Below are 15,037 nucleotides of genomic sequence, written 5' to 3'. Positions count from 1 at the left end.
GTGGTGTGGCCTCCCCTCCCCCTGCTCCTCCCTGGGCCCGGGGCTCGGCTGCCCCTCCGACTGCCTCTGCTGGAGCCCCAACCGGACGGTGAGCTGCTCGTCCCGGGGGCTGGAGGCGCTGCCACGGGGGATCCCGGCTGGCACACGGGCGCTGGACCTGAGCGGCAACCGGCTGGACTGGGGCCCGGCGCGAGGCCTGAGCCGTCGGCTGGACGAGCTGGAATTGGGCCATAACCGGCTGCGGGAGCTGGAAGCCGGCGCCCTGGACGGCCTGGAGCGGCTATGGCGCTGGGCCTAGGCCACAACCTCCTGCGCTACCTGCAGCCCGGAGCCCTCCGCGGCCTGGCCGCCCTCCGCAGCCTGGAGCTGGCCGGCAACCCGCTGCTGCTCAGCGATCACACCTTCCGCGGCCTGGCGCCCTGCGCACCCTCAGCCTGGGCTCCCCCGAGCTGGGGGCCGGCCCGCAGGCCTGGGCAGGCCTCAACCAACTCACCGTCCGCGGCGCCGCGCTGGCCTGGCCACCCGGGCCTGTCCTCTCCCCTCCTCAACCTGACCGCCCTCCGCCTGCTGGCCTTTCCCAAGGTCACCGCCCTGCCCGGCCGCCCCTTCCAGGGCCTCTCCCGTCTCCGCCTGCTGGAAATCGACTCCTGGGCCTCACTGGCCCAACTAGGCCCAGATTGCCTCCTGGGCCTCAATTTGGTCTGGCTCTCAGTCACCCGCTGCAACCTCAGCGACGTTCCCTATGCCAGCCTGAGGACTCAGGCCTACCTGCGCTTCCTGAACCTCTCCCACAATCCCATCGCTGCCATCGGCGGAGCGCTGCTGCAGCACGTGACCCGCCTGGAGGAGCTGCGATTGGTGGGCTGCAGCCTGCGCGTCATCCATGACGCCGCCTTCCGGGGCCTTATCTACTTCCGGCTGCTGGACGTCACGGCCAATCAGCTGGCCAGCCTGCCGGCTACCGCCTTCCGCTCGCTGGCCTCCCTCCAGAGCCTGGGCCTCGGCCTCAACCCGCTGGCCTGCGACTGCCGCCTGCTCTGGATCGTCCGCCGGCGCCATCGCCATCGCCTCCGCTTCCTGGGCTCCCAGCCGCCCGCCTGCGCCCCCCGCGCCGCCGGCTCCCTCCCTGCCAGCACCTTCAGCTGCCGCCGGCCCCGCATCCGCGACATGAGGCCGCAGCGGCTGCAGGCCCGAGAGGGCCAGACCGTCACCCTGCGCTGCTCGGCTGACGGCCAGCCGCTGCCCCTCATCCTGTGGCTCAACCCACGGCGCCAGCGGCTGGGCCACCCGAGGCTGGGATGGGCCTCCCCGGGGGCCTGGGCCTAATAGCCGAGGACCAGGGCCTGAACCCCGAGGACCGCGGCCTCCTCCCCGGGCGTCCGGACCCCAGCCTGCCCCCGCGCCCCCGCTCCTTTCTGGCCCCGCCATGGGCCGCAGCCGCCTCCTGCCGGACGGCAGCCTGCAGATCACCTCGGTCCGCCGCATGGACTCCGGCACCTACCGCTGTGTGGCCCGCAACGCCGGCGGCAACACCACGGCCTCAGCCTCGCTACAGGTGCGGCCGCTCTCGCTTCAGAGCTGGGACTGGCCGGGCGCTCCGACTCCCGGGCCAAGGCCGGCCTGCGGCCCGGATACCCCTTCGACACCCACACGCAGCTGGTGGCCACCACCATGGGCTTCGCTTCCTTCTTCACCGTGGTGTCGCTCTGCTTCACTTTACTCTTCATCTGGAGCCGGGTCAGCGGGCCCATCAAACACAACATCCATGTCGACTTCGTGCCGCACGCTGGCGGGGGCGGCGGAGGCAGCAGCGGGGATGACGCCAAATACAACATGAAGATGGTCTGAAGGCTGACGTCACTTTTCCTGAGACGACACTGCGACCCCATCTATGCCTCAATTGCTAAAGGACAAGTGCCCCATATGCCTCTTTCACCATCCTATTAACCTGCCCTTCCATCTTTAGAGATCTATGGACAAACAGGCTAAGGTCCCTTTGTTCCTCAGACGTCACAGTGTCAGGCTGTTCACTGAATGCTTCCTTTTCAAATTACTCCTTCCAAAGTGTGTCACCTCACATTTTTCAGGGTTAAATTCCATCTGCCCCGTTTCTGCCCATTTGATCATCCTGTCTATATCTTCCTGTAACCCAAGACACTCAACCTCACTGTTAATCACCAGGCCAAGCTGTGTGTCATCCACAAAGGTAATGATTCTACCCCACACATAGTCATCTATGGCGTTTATATAAATGGCAAACAACAGGGGACCCAGCGCAGATCCCTGTGGTACCCCACTGGACACTGGCTTCCAGACACTAAAGCAGCCGTCTGTCATCACCCTGTCTCCTACAGCTAAGCCAATTTTGAATCCACCTTATCATGTTACTCTATCACATGTATTTGTCTTCTTTATAAAGTCTCCCATGTGGGATCTTGTCAAAGGCTTTGCTGAAATCTGTGTAAACTACATCACTACCACCATCAACACACTTGGTGTCAATCAAAATTTGTGAGGCATGACCTCCCGCTGAGCCATGCTGACTATTCCTGATCAAACCTTGCCTCTCCAAGTGGAGATAGATTCGCTCCTTCAGAATTTTCTCAGATAGTTTCCACTACCACTGACGTGAGACTCACTGCTTTGCAGTTCACTGGCTTATCTCGACAATCTTCCTTAAAAAGTGGGATCATATTAGCTGATCTCCCGTCCTCTAGCACCTCCCTCATAACCAAAGTGGAATTAAAAATTTGGGTCAGGGCCCTACAATCCCACAGCATCCTGGGACACAATTCATCCAGACCTGGAGATTTGTCCACTTTTAAGCCTGCGAACACTTCCAATGCCTTGTCACTCCCTCTGTCAATTCACTCAAGAACCTCTCGGTCTCTCTTCCCGAGTTCTATATCTACCTCCTCATTCTCTTGGCTGGAGACAGATGTGAAATATTTGTTCATCACCCAAACCAACGTCCAAAAGTTTCTCTCCATTTAAAAAATAAATTGCCTTTTATTCCTCTGACCAAAATAACCTCACACTTATGCATGTTAAATTCCATCTTATCAAATGTATTCTGGAAGTCCAAATACGTCTACAGTACCCTATTATCCATTTGGCTTGTTACATCTTCAAAGAACTCCAAACAAATGAGTCAAACACGATTTACCCTTCACAAAACCACGCTGACTGATGGATTGCGGTTTGACTTTCCAAATGTCCAGTTACTACTTCAATTATGGATTCCAACAGTCTCCAAACAACAGGTTTTAAACTAACTAGTTTCCTACTTTCTGCCTTTTTGAACAGGAGGGGTTACATTAGACTTTCCCACTAATGTAGTGACATTGTCACTGGGTCAGTGTCTCCCCCTGGTGTCTGTGAGGTTGTTTGTGGAGAGAAGCCGGAAGTGACGGACAGTGAGAGTGGAGAATGTTCATTGTTTCACATTCGGCGCTGGGGCCGCACTCGGGATTTGTAAACCCCGCCCCCCGACATTGACCTCTCACTTGACACCTCACAATGCTTGATGGAACTGATTGACAGCCGCCCCTGACCAATAGGGTTAAGAGGCGGATCGAAGGGCCATCAGAAGCGGCTGGTCCTCCAGCCAATCAGAGTGAATGAGGGGGCGGGACTGGGCCTAGTGAAGAATGCGCAGGCTTTCTCGGATTCACAATCCGGAATGGCGGGAGCGAGGGAGAGCTGGATTAGGCGCGTCGTTGGACACACTTCTTAAACATGTTATGTAAACCGAAAACCCGGAGAAATAACCTACCAGTACCGCGGGGACCTGAACGGGGCCTGCAGCTTTTTCACAGACAGGACAATGAGGACGCCATCTCTCTCTCGCGCACTGGCGATGGTGCGCATGCGCACTTGCCATCTTTATTGTGGCACCAGCTTCAGTGCGCGCGCGCACCCACCATCTGTGTTCAGTAAGAAGTCTTACAACACCAGGTTAAAGTCCAACAGGTTTGTTTCAAACACGAGCTTTCGGAGCACGGCTCCTTCTTCAGGTGAATGGAAAGGCTTGTTCCAGAAATGTTTATATAGACACAGTCAGAGATGCCCCGGAATGCGAGCACCTGCAGGCAATCAAATCATCAAAGATGCAGAGAGAGAGGTAACTCCAGGTTAAAGAGGTGTGAATTGTCCCAAGCCAGTTCAGTCGGTAGGCCTCTGCAAGTCCAGGCTTGTTGGTGGGGGCCGAATGTAATGCGACATGAATCCCAGATCCCGGTTGAGTCCGCATTCATGCGTGCGGAACTTAGCTATAAGTTTTTGCTCAGCAATTTTGCGTTGTCGCGTCTCCTGAAGGCCTCCTTGTAGAATGCTGACCCGGAGATCAGAGGCTGAATGTCCTTGACTGCTGAAGTGTTCCCCAACTGGAAGGGAACAGTCCTGCCTGTTGATAGTCGCACGATGCCCGTTTATTCGTTGTCGCAGTGTCTGCATGGTCTCGCCAATGTACCACGCTTCGGGACATCCTTTCCTGCAGCGTATGAGGTAGACTACATTGGTCGAGTCGCACGAGTATGCGCGCGTACCTGGTGGGTGGTGTTTCCACGTGTAATGGTGGTGTCCATGTCGATGATCTGGCATGTCTTGCAGAGATTACCCTGGCAGGGTTTTGTGGTGTTGTGGTTGCTGTTCTGAAGGCTGGGTAATTTGCTGCAAACAATGGTGTGTTTGAGGTTGCGCGGTTGTTTGAAGGCCAGTAGGGGGTGTGGGGATGACCTTGGCAAGATGTCCATCCTCGCTGATGATGTGTTGGAGGCTGCGAAGAAGATGTCGTAGTTTCTCCGCCCCAGGAAAGTACTGGACGACGAAGGGTACTCTGTCAGTGGTGTCCCGTGTTTGTCTTCTGAGGAGGTCGGTGCGGTTTTTTGCTGTGGCGCGGTGGAACTGTCGATCAATGAGTCGAGCGCCATATCCCGTTCGTACGAGGCATCTTTCAGCATCTGTAGGTGTCTGTTGCGCTCCTCCTTGTCTGAGCAGATCCTGTGTATACGGAGGGCTTGTCCATAGGGGATGGCTTCTTTAATGTGTTTCGGGTGAAAGCTGGAGAAGTGGAGCATCGTGAGATTATCTGTGGGCTTGCGGTAAAGCGAGGTGCTGAGGTGGACCGTCCTTGATGGAGACGGTGTGTCCAAGAATGGAACTGAATTTGGAGAATAGTCCATGGTGAGTTTGATGGTGGGATGGAACTTATTGATGTCATCGTGTAGTCGTTTCAGTGATGTCTCGCCGTGGGTCCAAAGGAAAAAAATGTCATCGATGTATCTGGTGTATAGCATCGGTTGAAAGTCCTGTGTGGTGAGGAAGTCCTGTTCAAACTTGTGCATGAAGATGTTGGCATATTGAGGTGCAAATTTGGTCCCCATGGCTGTTCCGTGCGTCTGGATGAAGAATTTGTTGTCGAAGGTGAAGACGTTGTGGTCTAGAATGAAACGGATGAGTTGCAGAATTGCGTCTGGAGATTGGCAGTTGTCGGTGTTGAGGACTGAGGCTGTTGCAGCAATGCCGTCGTCATGGGGGATGCTGGTGTAGAGTGCCGAGACATCCATTGTGACGAGGAATGTTCCTGGTTCAACTGGTCCATGGGTGCTGAGTTTCTGTAGGAAGTCCGTCGTGTCGCGACAGAAGCTGGGTGTACCTTGTACGATGGGTTTCAAGATGCCCTCGATGTGGCCAGAGAGGTTCTCACACAGGGTCCCATTGCCTGAAACGATAGGACGGCCTGGTGTGTTGGCCTTGTGTATTTTCGGGAGGCAGTAGAGATCTCCAATGCGGGGATTACGTGGGATGAGAGCACGTAGGGTGTTCTGAAGGTCTGGATCTAAGGTCTTGATCAGTCTGCTGAGTTGGCGGATGTGTTCCTTGGTTGGATCTGCGGGTAACTGCCTGTAGTGTTCCTGGTTGTCGAGTTGTCGGTATACTTCTTTGCAGTAGTCTGTTCTGTTCAGTATGACGGTGGCCCCTCCTTTGTCTGCTGGTTTGATGACGATGTTGCGGTTGGTCTTGAGAGTGCGGATGGCGTTGCGTTGTGCTTGGGTGACGTTTGAGGCTGCCTTGTGATTGCGAGTGATGAATCTGGCATTGACACGACTTCTGACGGCTTGAGCATACATGTCGAGTCTAGGGCAGCGGCCTTCCAGAGGGGTCCAATTTGACTCTTTTTTCGGTTGCTGCACTGCAGATCTCGCGGTCTGATGTTCCGGTTCATTGGTCGTGTCCCTGGGTTCGCTGTCGGCCTCTTGGGGTCTGTGGAAGAATTCCCGGAGCCTCATTCGCCTGATGAATTCCTTATTCCACATCATGACCATCTGTGTTGGCGGCGGTAGTAGCGAAGCGCACGCGCATCCACCATCTTTATTGGGGGCAGCAGCAGGCTCAGTCGCCATCAATGTTGAGGGCAATAATTTTCAAATGTTTCTTCATGATAGTGTGTTTCACTCCAGGTTACAAATTCTTATTTATGAGACCTAACCCGGGATTTGTAAACCCCGCCCTGTCCAGGGCAGTGACAATAATTCGTATTTATTGTGCCTTGACAGAATCAAGCTTTTTAACACATCTCAGAAAAACGTTATAAAATAACAATTGACAGTGAGCAACATGAGGAGATATTAGATTTTAAGGATAATCTTAATGGAGGAAAGTGAGTGAGAGAGTCGCAGAGTTTGAAGGAGGAAATTACAGAGCTTGTGGCCCAGTCAAATGATAAAAGGCCAGTAATGGTGGACCGAATAAATTAGGAATGTTATCGTGGCCGGAATGAAATTAGTGCAGAGATCTTGAAGGGGTGTGGAGGAGATAACAGTGATCAGGATGATGACAACTATAACAAACGAAGAAGGGGAAATTTCAACTTTTGGTACTTCTTAAAAGGAAAGTGAGCCCAGGGGATGGGTAAACAAGACTTGTTTGTATTGTATTTGTTTTATTGTCACATGTACTGAGGTACAATGAAAAGTATTGTTCTGTGTACAGTCATAAGTTCTGATGTGGAGATGCCGGCGTTGGACTGGGGTGAGCACAGTAAGAAGTCTTACAACACCAGGTTAAAGTCCAACAGGTTTGTTTCAAATCACTAGCTTTTGGAGGAAGGAGCAGTGCTCCAAAACCTAGTGATTTGAAACGAACCTGTTGGACTTTAACGTGGTGTTGTAAGACTTCTTACTGCAGTCATAAGTTCATGAGATACAGGAGCAGAATTAGGCCATTTGGCCCATCGCATCTGCTCCACCATTCTATCATAGCCAGAGCATCTCCTCCCGAGAACACATGACCTAGGAGCAGACAATTTAGCCTCCCGCGCCTGAACACCTTAAATGTGATCATGGCTGATCCCATCCTCGGCTCAAATCCACCGTTCTCCATAAGCCTTCAACCAATTACCAATCAAAAATCTGTCTCACTCCTCCTTGAATTTACTCACTGTCCCTTCATCCACCGCACTCCGGGGTAGTGAATTCCACAGATTCACAACCCTTTGGGAGAAGTAGTTTCTCCTCAAATCTGTTTTAAATTTTCCACCTCTTGTTCTAAGATTATGACCTCTCATAGAACATAGAACAGTACAGCACAGTTTAAAATGCCCCACAAGAGGAAGCATCAGCTCCACGTCTACTTTATAATCTTCATTATTGTAGTGATCCACAGGAGGCAGGACTTCCGTCACCACACCAATATTTATTTACAATAACGATATTACAGGAGCAGCTACAAACAGTGCTGCGAGCAGTCCAGTCAACTTAAGACTGGCTCACAAAGCCTCACAGGTGCTTATATGTGCCCCCTCAGTGAGCTATAATTGAGGGAGCTCATACTCCAATTGGCCAACCAATAAAGCCAATTGGAGTTCATTCCAATTATTGTCACAAGTAGGCTTACATTAACACTGCAATTGAGTTACTGTGAAAAGCCCCGAGTCACCACACTCGGGCGCCTGTTCGGGTACACAGAGGGAGAATTCAGAATGTCCAAATTACCTTACCAGCACGTCTTTCGGGACTTGTGGGAGGAATCCGGAGCACCCGGAGGAAACCCATGCAGACATGGGGAGAACGTGCAGACTCTGCACAGTCAGTGACCTAAGCCGGGAATTGAACCTGGGACCCTGGTGCTGTGAAGCAACAGTACTAACCACTGTGCTACCATGCCGCCATTTGATGATTGGCTGAAGTATCGTCCACACACAGAACACATAAACATATTCTCCCCATTGTGAACAATGCTTTTTGATGTTATATACAAAAGCTGATGGTTCAGGCTGTGATGAATCGAGTGACTGTTAGACCATGTAAACTGCTGCATTGTCATAAAAACCGAACTGGTTCACTAATGTCCTTCAGGGAAAGGAACCTGCCAAATGGTCGAGACCTACACAGCAATGTAGCCCATCGGAGAAGGGCGACAGGTGCGAAGGGAGGAAGTGAATGATAAGGACTTGAAAGATCTAGAACTAGACAAGAACTTTCAGAGAACCTGCCCCAGCCACAACATTCATCAGCTCAAAATACACAGGAATACCATCAGCTTCAAATTCCCCTTCCAATCTCAAACCAACCTGACTTGGACTTACATCGGCATTAATCATTGTTACCAGGGTGGTAATCCTGTCACTTGTTACCTCATACCACTGTGAGAGCACCTTCACCGCACAGATTGCAGCAATTGACAAAACATCACCGTCAAGGGGAAACTGCTGATTTTCCATAGATTGTTTTCATTCTTTCACGGAATGTAGGCATTGTTGACAAAACCGGCATTTGTTGTCCATCCCGAATTGTCCTTCCAAAGTTGGGGGTGACCTTCCTTCATTAATCGCTGCAGTCTCAGTACTGTTGGTGTACCCATAGTGATGTTTGGGAAGGAATTCGAGCACTTTAGCCCAGAGACAGTGAAAGCACAGCAAGTCAGAATGGTGTGTGGCTTAGAAGGGTATTTGCAGGTTGTAATGTTCCCATGCTCATGCTGTCCATATCCTTGTATGTTAGGGGGTTTGGAAGGTACTTTCAGAAGAGGCTTGGTGAGTTGGCAATGCCAGCGATGTCCATGTCCCAATAATGAACAATAAAAATATTGTAGAAGTAAAAAGTCTCAACAGAAATAGTTTTGCTGACTTTAAACAGCCTTTAATTGGTCTGTGTTTCTGGACTCGGTTCTGTGAGCAACATCTGTAATAAAACATATTAATACTATCACATCTTGGGGCTACCATTGACCAGAACCGAATTGGACTAGCCATATAAATAGCATGGCTACAAGAGCAGGTCAAAGCTAGGAATCCTGTGGCAAGTAACCTTCCTGCTGGCTCCCCAAAGACTGTCCAACATCTTCAAAACACAAGGTCAGGAGTGTGATGGAATACTCTCCACTTGCCTGGATGGATGCAGCTCCCAACAACACGCAAGAAGCTTAACACTATCCAGGACGAAGCAGCCCATTTGCTTGCACCCAATCCAAAGAACAACAAAAGTACAGCACAGAACAGGCCCTTCAGCCCTCCAAGCCGGTGCTGACATGCTGCCCGTCTAAACTACAAATCTTCTACTCTTCGGGGGTCCGTATTGCTCTATTCCCAGCCTTTTCATGTATTTGTCAAGATGCCTCTTAAACGTCACTATCATCCCTGCCTTCCACCACCTCCTCCGGCAGTGAGTTTCAGGCACCCACTACCCTCTGTGTAAAAATCTTGCCTCATACATATCCTCTAAACCTTGCCCCTCGCACCTTAAACCTATGCCCCCTAGTAATTGACCCGCTCTACCCTCGGAAAAAGTTTCTGACTATCCACCCTGTCTATGCCCCTCATAATTTTGTAGACCTCTATCAGGTCGCCCCTCAACCTCCGTCATTCCAGTGAGAACAAACCGAGTTTATTCAACCTCTCCTCAAAGCTAATGCCCTCCATAACAGGCAACATCATGATAAATCTCTGCACCCTCTCTAAAGTCTCCACATCCTCTGGTAATTTGAAAAATATTAAGGTAGGTAAGTCCCAAGGCCTGATGGGGATCTACCCCAGAATACTGATGGAGACAAGAGAGGAAATTGCTGAAGCCTTGACAGAAATCTTTGGATCCTCACTCTTCCAGGATCTGTATCCCTCTATTCCCATCCTATTTGTCAAGATGACCCTTAAACGTCACTATCGTCCCTGCTTCCATCACCTCCCCTGTTCCTTCTTAAACAAAGGAACAACATTGGCTATTCTCCAGTCCTCCGGGACATCACCAAATTTTAACACTATACTCCAAGTGTGACCTAACTAAGGTTCTATACAGTTGCAACATGACTTGCCAATTTTTATACTCAATGCCCCAGCCAATAAGGCAAGAATGGAGTATGCCTTCTTGACTACCTTCTCCACCTGTGTTGCCCCTTTCAGTGACCTGTGGACCGTGTACACCTAGATCTCTCTGGACTGTCAATACTCTTGAGGGTTCTACCATTCACTATATATTCCCTACCAACATTAGACGTTCCAAAATGCATTACCTCACATTTGTCCAGATTAAACTCCATCTGCCAATCTCCAAACAATCTAAATCCTGCTGTATCCTCGGACAGTCCTCATCGCTATCCACAATTCACCAAAATGGGGCTGGTTCAATTCCCGGACAGCCTCCCCGAACATGCGCTGGAATGTGGAAACTAGGGGCTTTCACAGTAACTTCATTGAAGCCTACTGGTGACAATAAGCAATTTTCATTTCACCAACCTTTGTGTCGTCCGCAAACTTACTAATCAGATCAGTTACATTTTCCTCCAAATCATTTATATGTACTACTAACAGCAAAGATCCCAGCACTGATCCCTGTGGAACACCACTAGTCACAGCCCTCCAATCAGAAAAGCACCCTTCCTTTGCTACTCTCTGTCTTCTATGACCTAGTCAGTTCTAGTATCAAATCTGGCCAGCTCACCTCTGATCCCGTGTGACTTCACCTTTTGTACCAGACTGCCATGAGGGACCTTGTCAAAGGCCTTACTGGAACTCTATATAGACAACATCATCTGCCCAACCTGCATCAATCATCTTGTGACCTCAAAAAACGCTATCAAGTTAGTGAGACATATGACCTCCCTTCACAAAACTGCACTGCCTCTTGCTAATACATCCTTTGCTTCCAAATGGGAGTAGATCCTGTCTCAAAGAATTCTCTCCAGTAATTTCCCTACCACTGACGCAAGGCTCACCAGCCTGTAGTTCCCTGGATTATCCTTGCTACCCTTCTTAAACAAAAGGAACAACATTGGCTATTCTCCAGTCCTCCGGGACATCACCTGAAGACAGTGAGGATCCAAAGATGTCTGTCAAGGCTTCAGCAATTTACTCTCTTGCCTCCTTCAGTATTCTGGGGTAGATCCCATTAGGGCCTGGGGACTTACCTACTTGAATATTTTCAAGACACCCAACACCATCGTCTTTTTGGATCTCAATGTGACCCAGATATCTACACACCCTTCTCCAGACTCAACATCCACCAATTCCTTCTGTTTGGTGAATACTGATGCAAAGTATTCATTTAGTACCTCGCCCATTTCCTCAGGCTCAACACATAGATTCCCTCCCTGTTCTTCAGTGGGCCAACCCTTCCCTGGCTACCCTCTTTCTTTTTATGTACGTGTAAAAAGCCTTTGGATTTTCCTTAATCGTATTTGGCAATGACTTTCGTAACCCCTTTTAGCCCTCCTGACTCCTTAAGTTCCTTCCGACTTTCCTTATATTACACACAGGCTTCGTCTGTTCCCAGCCTTCTAGCCCTGACAAATGCCTCCTTTTTCTTTTTGACAAGGCCTACAACATCTTTCGTTATCAAAGGTTCCCGAAATTTGCCGTATTTATCCTTCTTCTGCACAGGAACATGCCGGTCCTGAATTGCTTTCAACTTTCGTTGAAAGCCTCCCACATGTCAGATGTTGATTTACCCTCAAATATCCGCCCAATATAGGTTAGTCAGTTCCTGCCTAATATTGTTATAATTAGCCGTCCCCCAATTTAGCAGATTCACCCTAGGACCACTCTTATCCTTGTCCACCAGCACTTTAAAACTTACTGAATTGTGGTCACTGTTCCCAAATGCTCCCCTACTGAAACTTTCTACCACCTGGCAGGGCTCATTCCCCAATACTAGGTCTAGTACAGTCCCTTCCCGAGTTGGACTATCTACATTTTGTTTTAAGAAGCCCTCCTGGAAGCTCCTAACAAACTCTACCCCTTCCAAGCCCCTAGCACTGGAAGTTCCAGTCAATATTGGGGAAGTTAAAGTCTCCCATCACACAACCCTGTTGCTTTACCCTTTCCAAAATATATCTACCTATCTGCTCCTGTTTCTCCTGCTGGCTGTTAGGTGGCCTGTAGTCACCCCCCAACATTGTGAGTGCACACTTCTTATTCCTGATCGCTACCAATATAGTCTCGCTGCCCTCTGAGGTGTCCTCCTGCAGTATAGCTGTGATATTCTCCCTAACCAGTAGCAACTCCATCACCCCTTTTACATCCCCCTCTATCCCGCCTGAAACATCTAAATCCTGGAAAGTTTAGCTGCCAATCCTGTCCTTCCCTCAACCAGGTCTCTGTAATGGCAACAACATCATAGTTCCAAGTACTAATCCAAGCCCCAAGTTCATCTGCTTTACCTGTTATACTTCTTGCATTAAAACATATGCACTTCAGGCCACCGTTCCCGCTGTTTTCTGCAACATCTCCCTGTCTGCTCTTCCTCAGAGCCACACTGGCCCTAATCAGTCATTCTCCCTCACTTTTTTCACCTTCTGACGTATTGCTCCGGTACCCACCCCCCTGCCATAATAGTTTAAACACTCCCGTGTGACACTAGCAAAACTCCCGGCCAGGATATTTATGCCTCTTCAGCTTTGATGCAACCCGTCCTTCTTATACAGGTCACACCTGCCCTGGAAGAGTTGCCAGTGGTCCAGATAACTGAAACCCTCCCTCCTACACCAGCTGTTTAGTCACGTCTTTAGCAGTTCTATCTTCCTATTTCTAGCCTCACTGGCATATGGCACAGGGAGTAATCCCGAGATTACAACCCTAGAGGTCATGTCTATTAACTTTCTGCCTCACTCCCTGAACTCCTGCTGCAGGACCTCATCCGCCTTCCTGCCTACATCATTAGTACCAATATGTACCACAACCTCTGCCTGTTTGCCCTCCCTCTTCAGGATGCCTGCTACCCGTTCTGAGACATCCTGGACTCTGACACCAGGGAGGCAACATACCATCCTGGAGTGTCTTTCACATCCACAGAAGCACCTATCTGTGCCCCTGGCTATAGAGTCCCCTATGACTATTGCCCTTCTGCTCTTTGGCCCTCCCGCATCAGAGCCAGCCGTGGTGCCACTGCTCTGGCTGCTGCTGTTTTCCCCCTGATAGGCTATTCCCCCCAACAGTATCCAAAGGGGTATACCTGTTCGAGAGGTGGACAACCACAGGCGATTCCAGCACTGACTGCCTGCCCCTTCTGGTGGTCACCCATCTCTCTGCCTGCACCTTGGGTGTGACCACATCTCTATAACTCCTATCTATGATGCTTTTCCGCCACCTGCATGCTCTGAAGTGCATCCAATTGCTGCACCAACCGAACCACGTGGCCTGTGAGGAGTTGCCATTGGTTACACTTGCTGCAGTTGTAGTCAACCGGAATGCTGGAAGCATAACATATCTGCCACAGTCTCACAGTTGGAGCACTTAGATTGAGTTACAATTAACTATATGGCCCTGACGTTAGATTTTACTGTAAAATTAAATGCTAAATACTGACCTCTGCCCTCAAGTTTAGTTACTCCACTATCTCGCTAATCAATGAGATTTGGTTTGCAATTAATTTTTATTTTCCAATTCAACAGATTCCCAATCAGCCAATCAGGTCACAGCTTTACTGTGATGTCACTTCAGCCCCCCCCCCCCCCCCCCCCACAATTTGAAAAAGTAAAAATCATTTACTTTCCAGCATGTTCTCTGGTTCTCTCCCTGCAGATGAACAGTTACAAGCTAGAAAAAGAAAACAAATGGTAGGGAAAAAGCACCTTCTCCCACTCTGCACCAAATTACCACGTCCAATTCCCACTCTGGCTGTGTCTCACTCAGGATGTGTCTCCTTCACGTGCGCAGCATACTCCATGAACATCCACTCCCTCCAGGACAGTGGCAGCAGTGTGTACCATCTACAAGATGCATTGCAGAAATATGCAGCACTTTCCAAACCCACATTCACAAAGGATAACGGCAACATACAAATGGAAATCCCACCGCCTGGAAGTTCCCCTCCAAGCCACTCACCATCCTGAATTGGAAATATATCACTGTTCCTTCACTTCATGGGGTCAAAATCCTGGAACTCTCTGCCCAATAGCACTGTGGCTGTACCTACACCACATGGACTGCAGCAGTTCAGCAAGGCAGCTCACCACCACCTGCTGAAGGGCAATTATGGATAGGAAATAAACACTGGCCCAGCAGGCGGCACGTGGCACAGTGGTTAGCATTGCTGCCTACGGCGCATAGGACCCAGGTTCGAATCCCGGCCTTGGGTCACGATCTGTGTGGAGTTTGCACATTCTCCCCGTGTCTGCGTGGGTTTCACCCCCACAACCTAAAGGTGTGCAGGGTAGTTGGATTGGCCACGCTAAATTGCCCCTTAATTGGAAAAAAAAATTGGGTACTCTAAATTTATAAAAGAAAAAAAATACTGGCCGAACCAGCGACGTCAACATCGTATAAATGAAAATTTGAAAAGCAAAAACACTACAGACGTTAGAATATCAAAATATAAATAGCAAATGCTGGACATCTGTGGAAAGAAAGGACCAGAATTCCAGGCTGAGGTATGATCTGCGGTATGAACTCTGATGAAATGCAGCTGATGAATGATAGCAATAGCGCCCATAATCCCCCGCGGTTCAGAAACCGCTCTATCCAACTCGCTCATTGCCCAGGCACTGTGTGCGCATGGTCCAGGGCCAGCCAGCCGCGGGGCATTCTGGGTAGTTCTTGCTATTCCAA

At 50.1% G+C, this 15,037-nt stretch overlaps 1 protein-coding gene across 1 annotated transcript; it reads left to right on the top strand.

Moving 5' to 3' along the window:
• Positions 1 to 282: 282 nt before the first annotated feature.
• Positions 283 to 1,326, top strand: LOC119961338 (leucine-rich repeat and immunoglobulin-like domain-containing nogo receptor-interacting protein 1). Its single transcript, XM_038788728.1, has one exon. It carries the CDS (start codon positions 283 to 285, stop codon positions 1,324 to 1,326), a length of 1,044 nt encoding a protein of 347 aa, XP_038644656.1.
• The last annotated feature ends 13,711 nt before the right edge of the window (positions 1,327 to 15,037 follow it).

Source organism: Scyliorhinus canicula, unplaced genomic scaffold, assembly GCF_902713615.1.
Source record: "Scyliorhinus canicula unplaced genomic scaffold, sScyCan1.1, whole genome shotgun sequence".
Lineage (NCBI taxonomy): Eukaryota > Metazoa > Chordata > Chondrichthyes > Carcharhiniformes > Scyliorhinidae > Scyliorhinus > Scyliorhinus canicula.
This window is presented reverse-complemented; position numbering and strand designations above follow the sequence as displayed.

Bases quoted from the DNA above. Each gene is read 5' to 3' on its own strand.
- LOC119961338 (XM_038788728.1), top strand. From the start codon at position 283: ATGGCGCTGGGCCTAGGCCACAACCTCCTGCGCTACCTGCAGCCCGGA.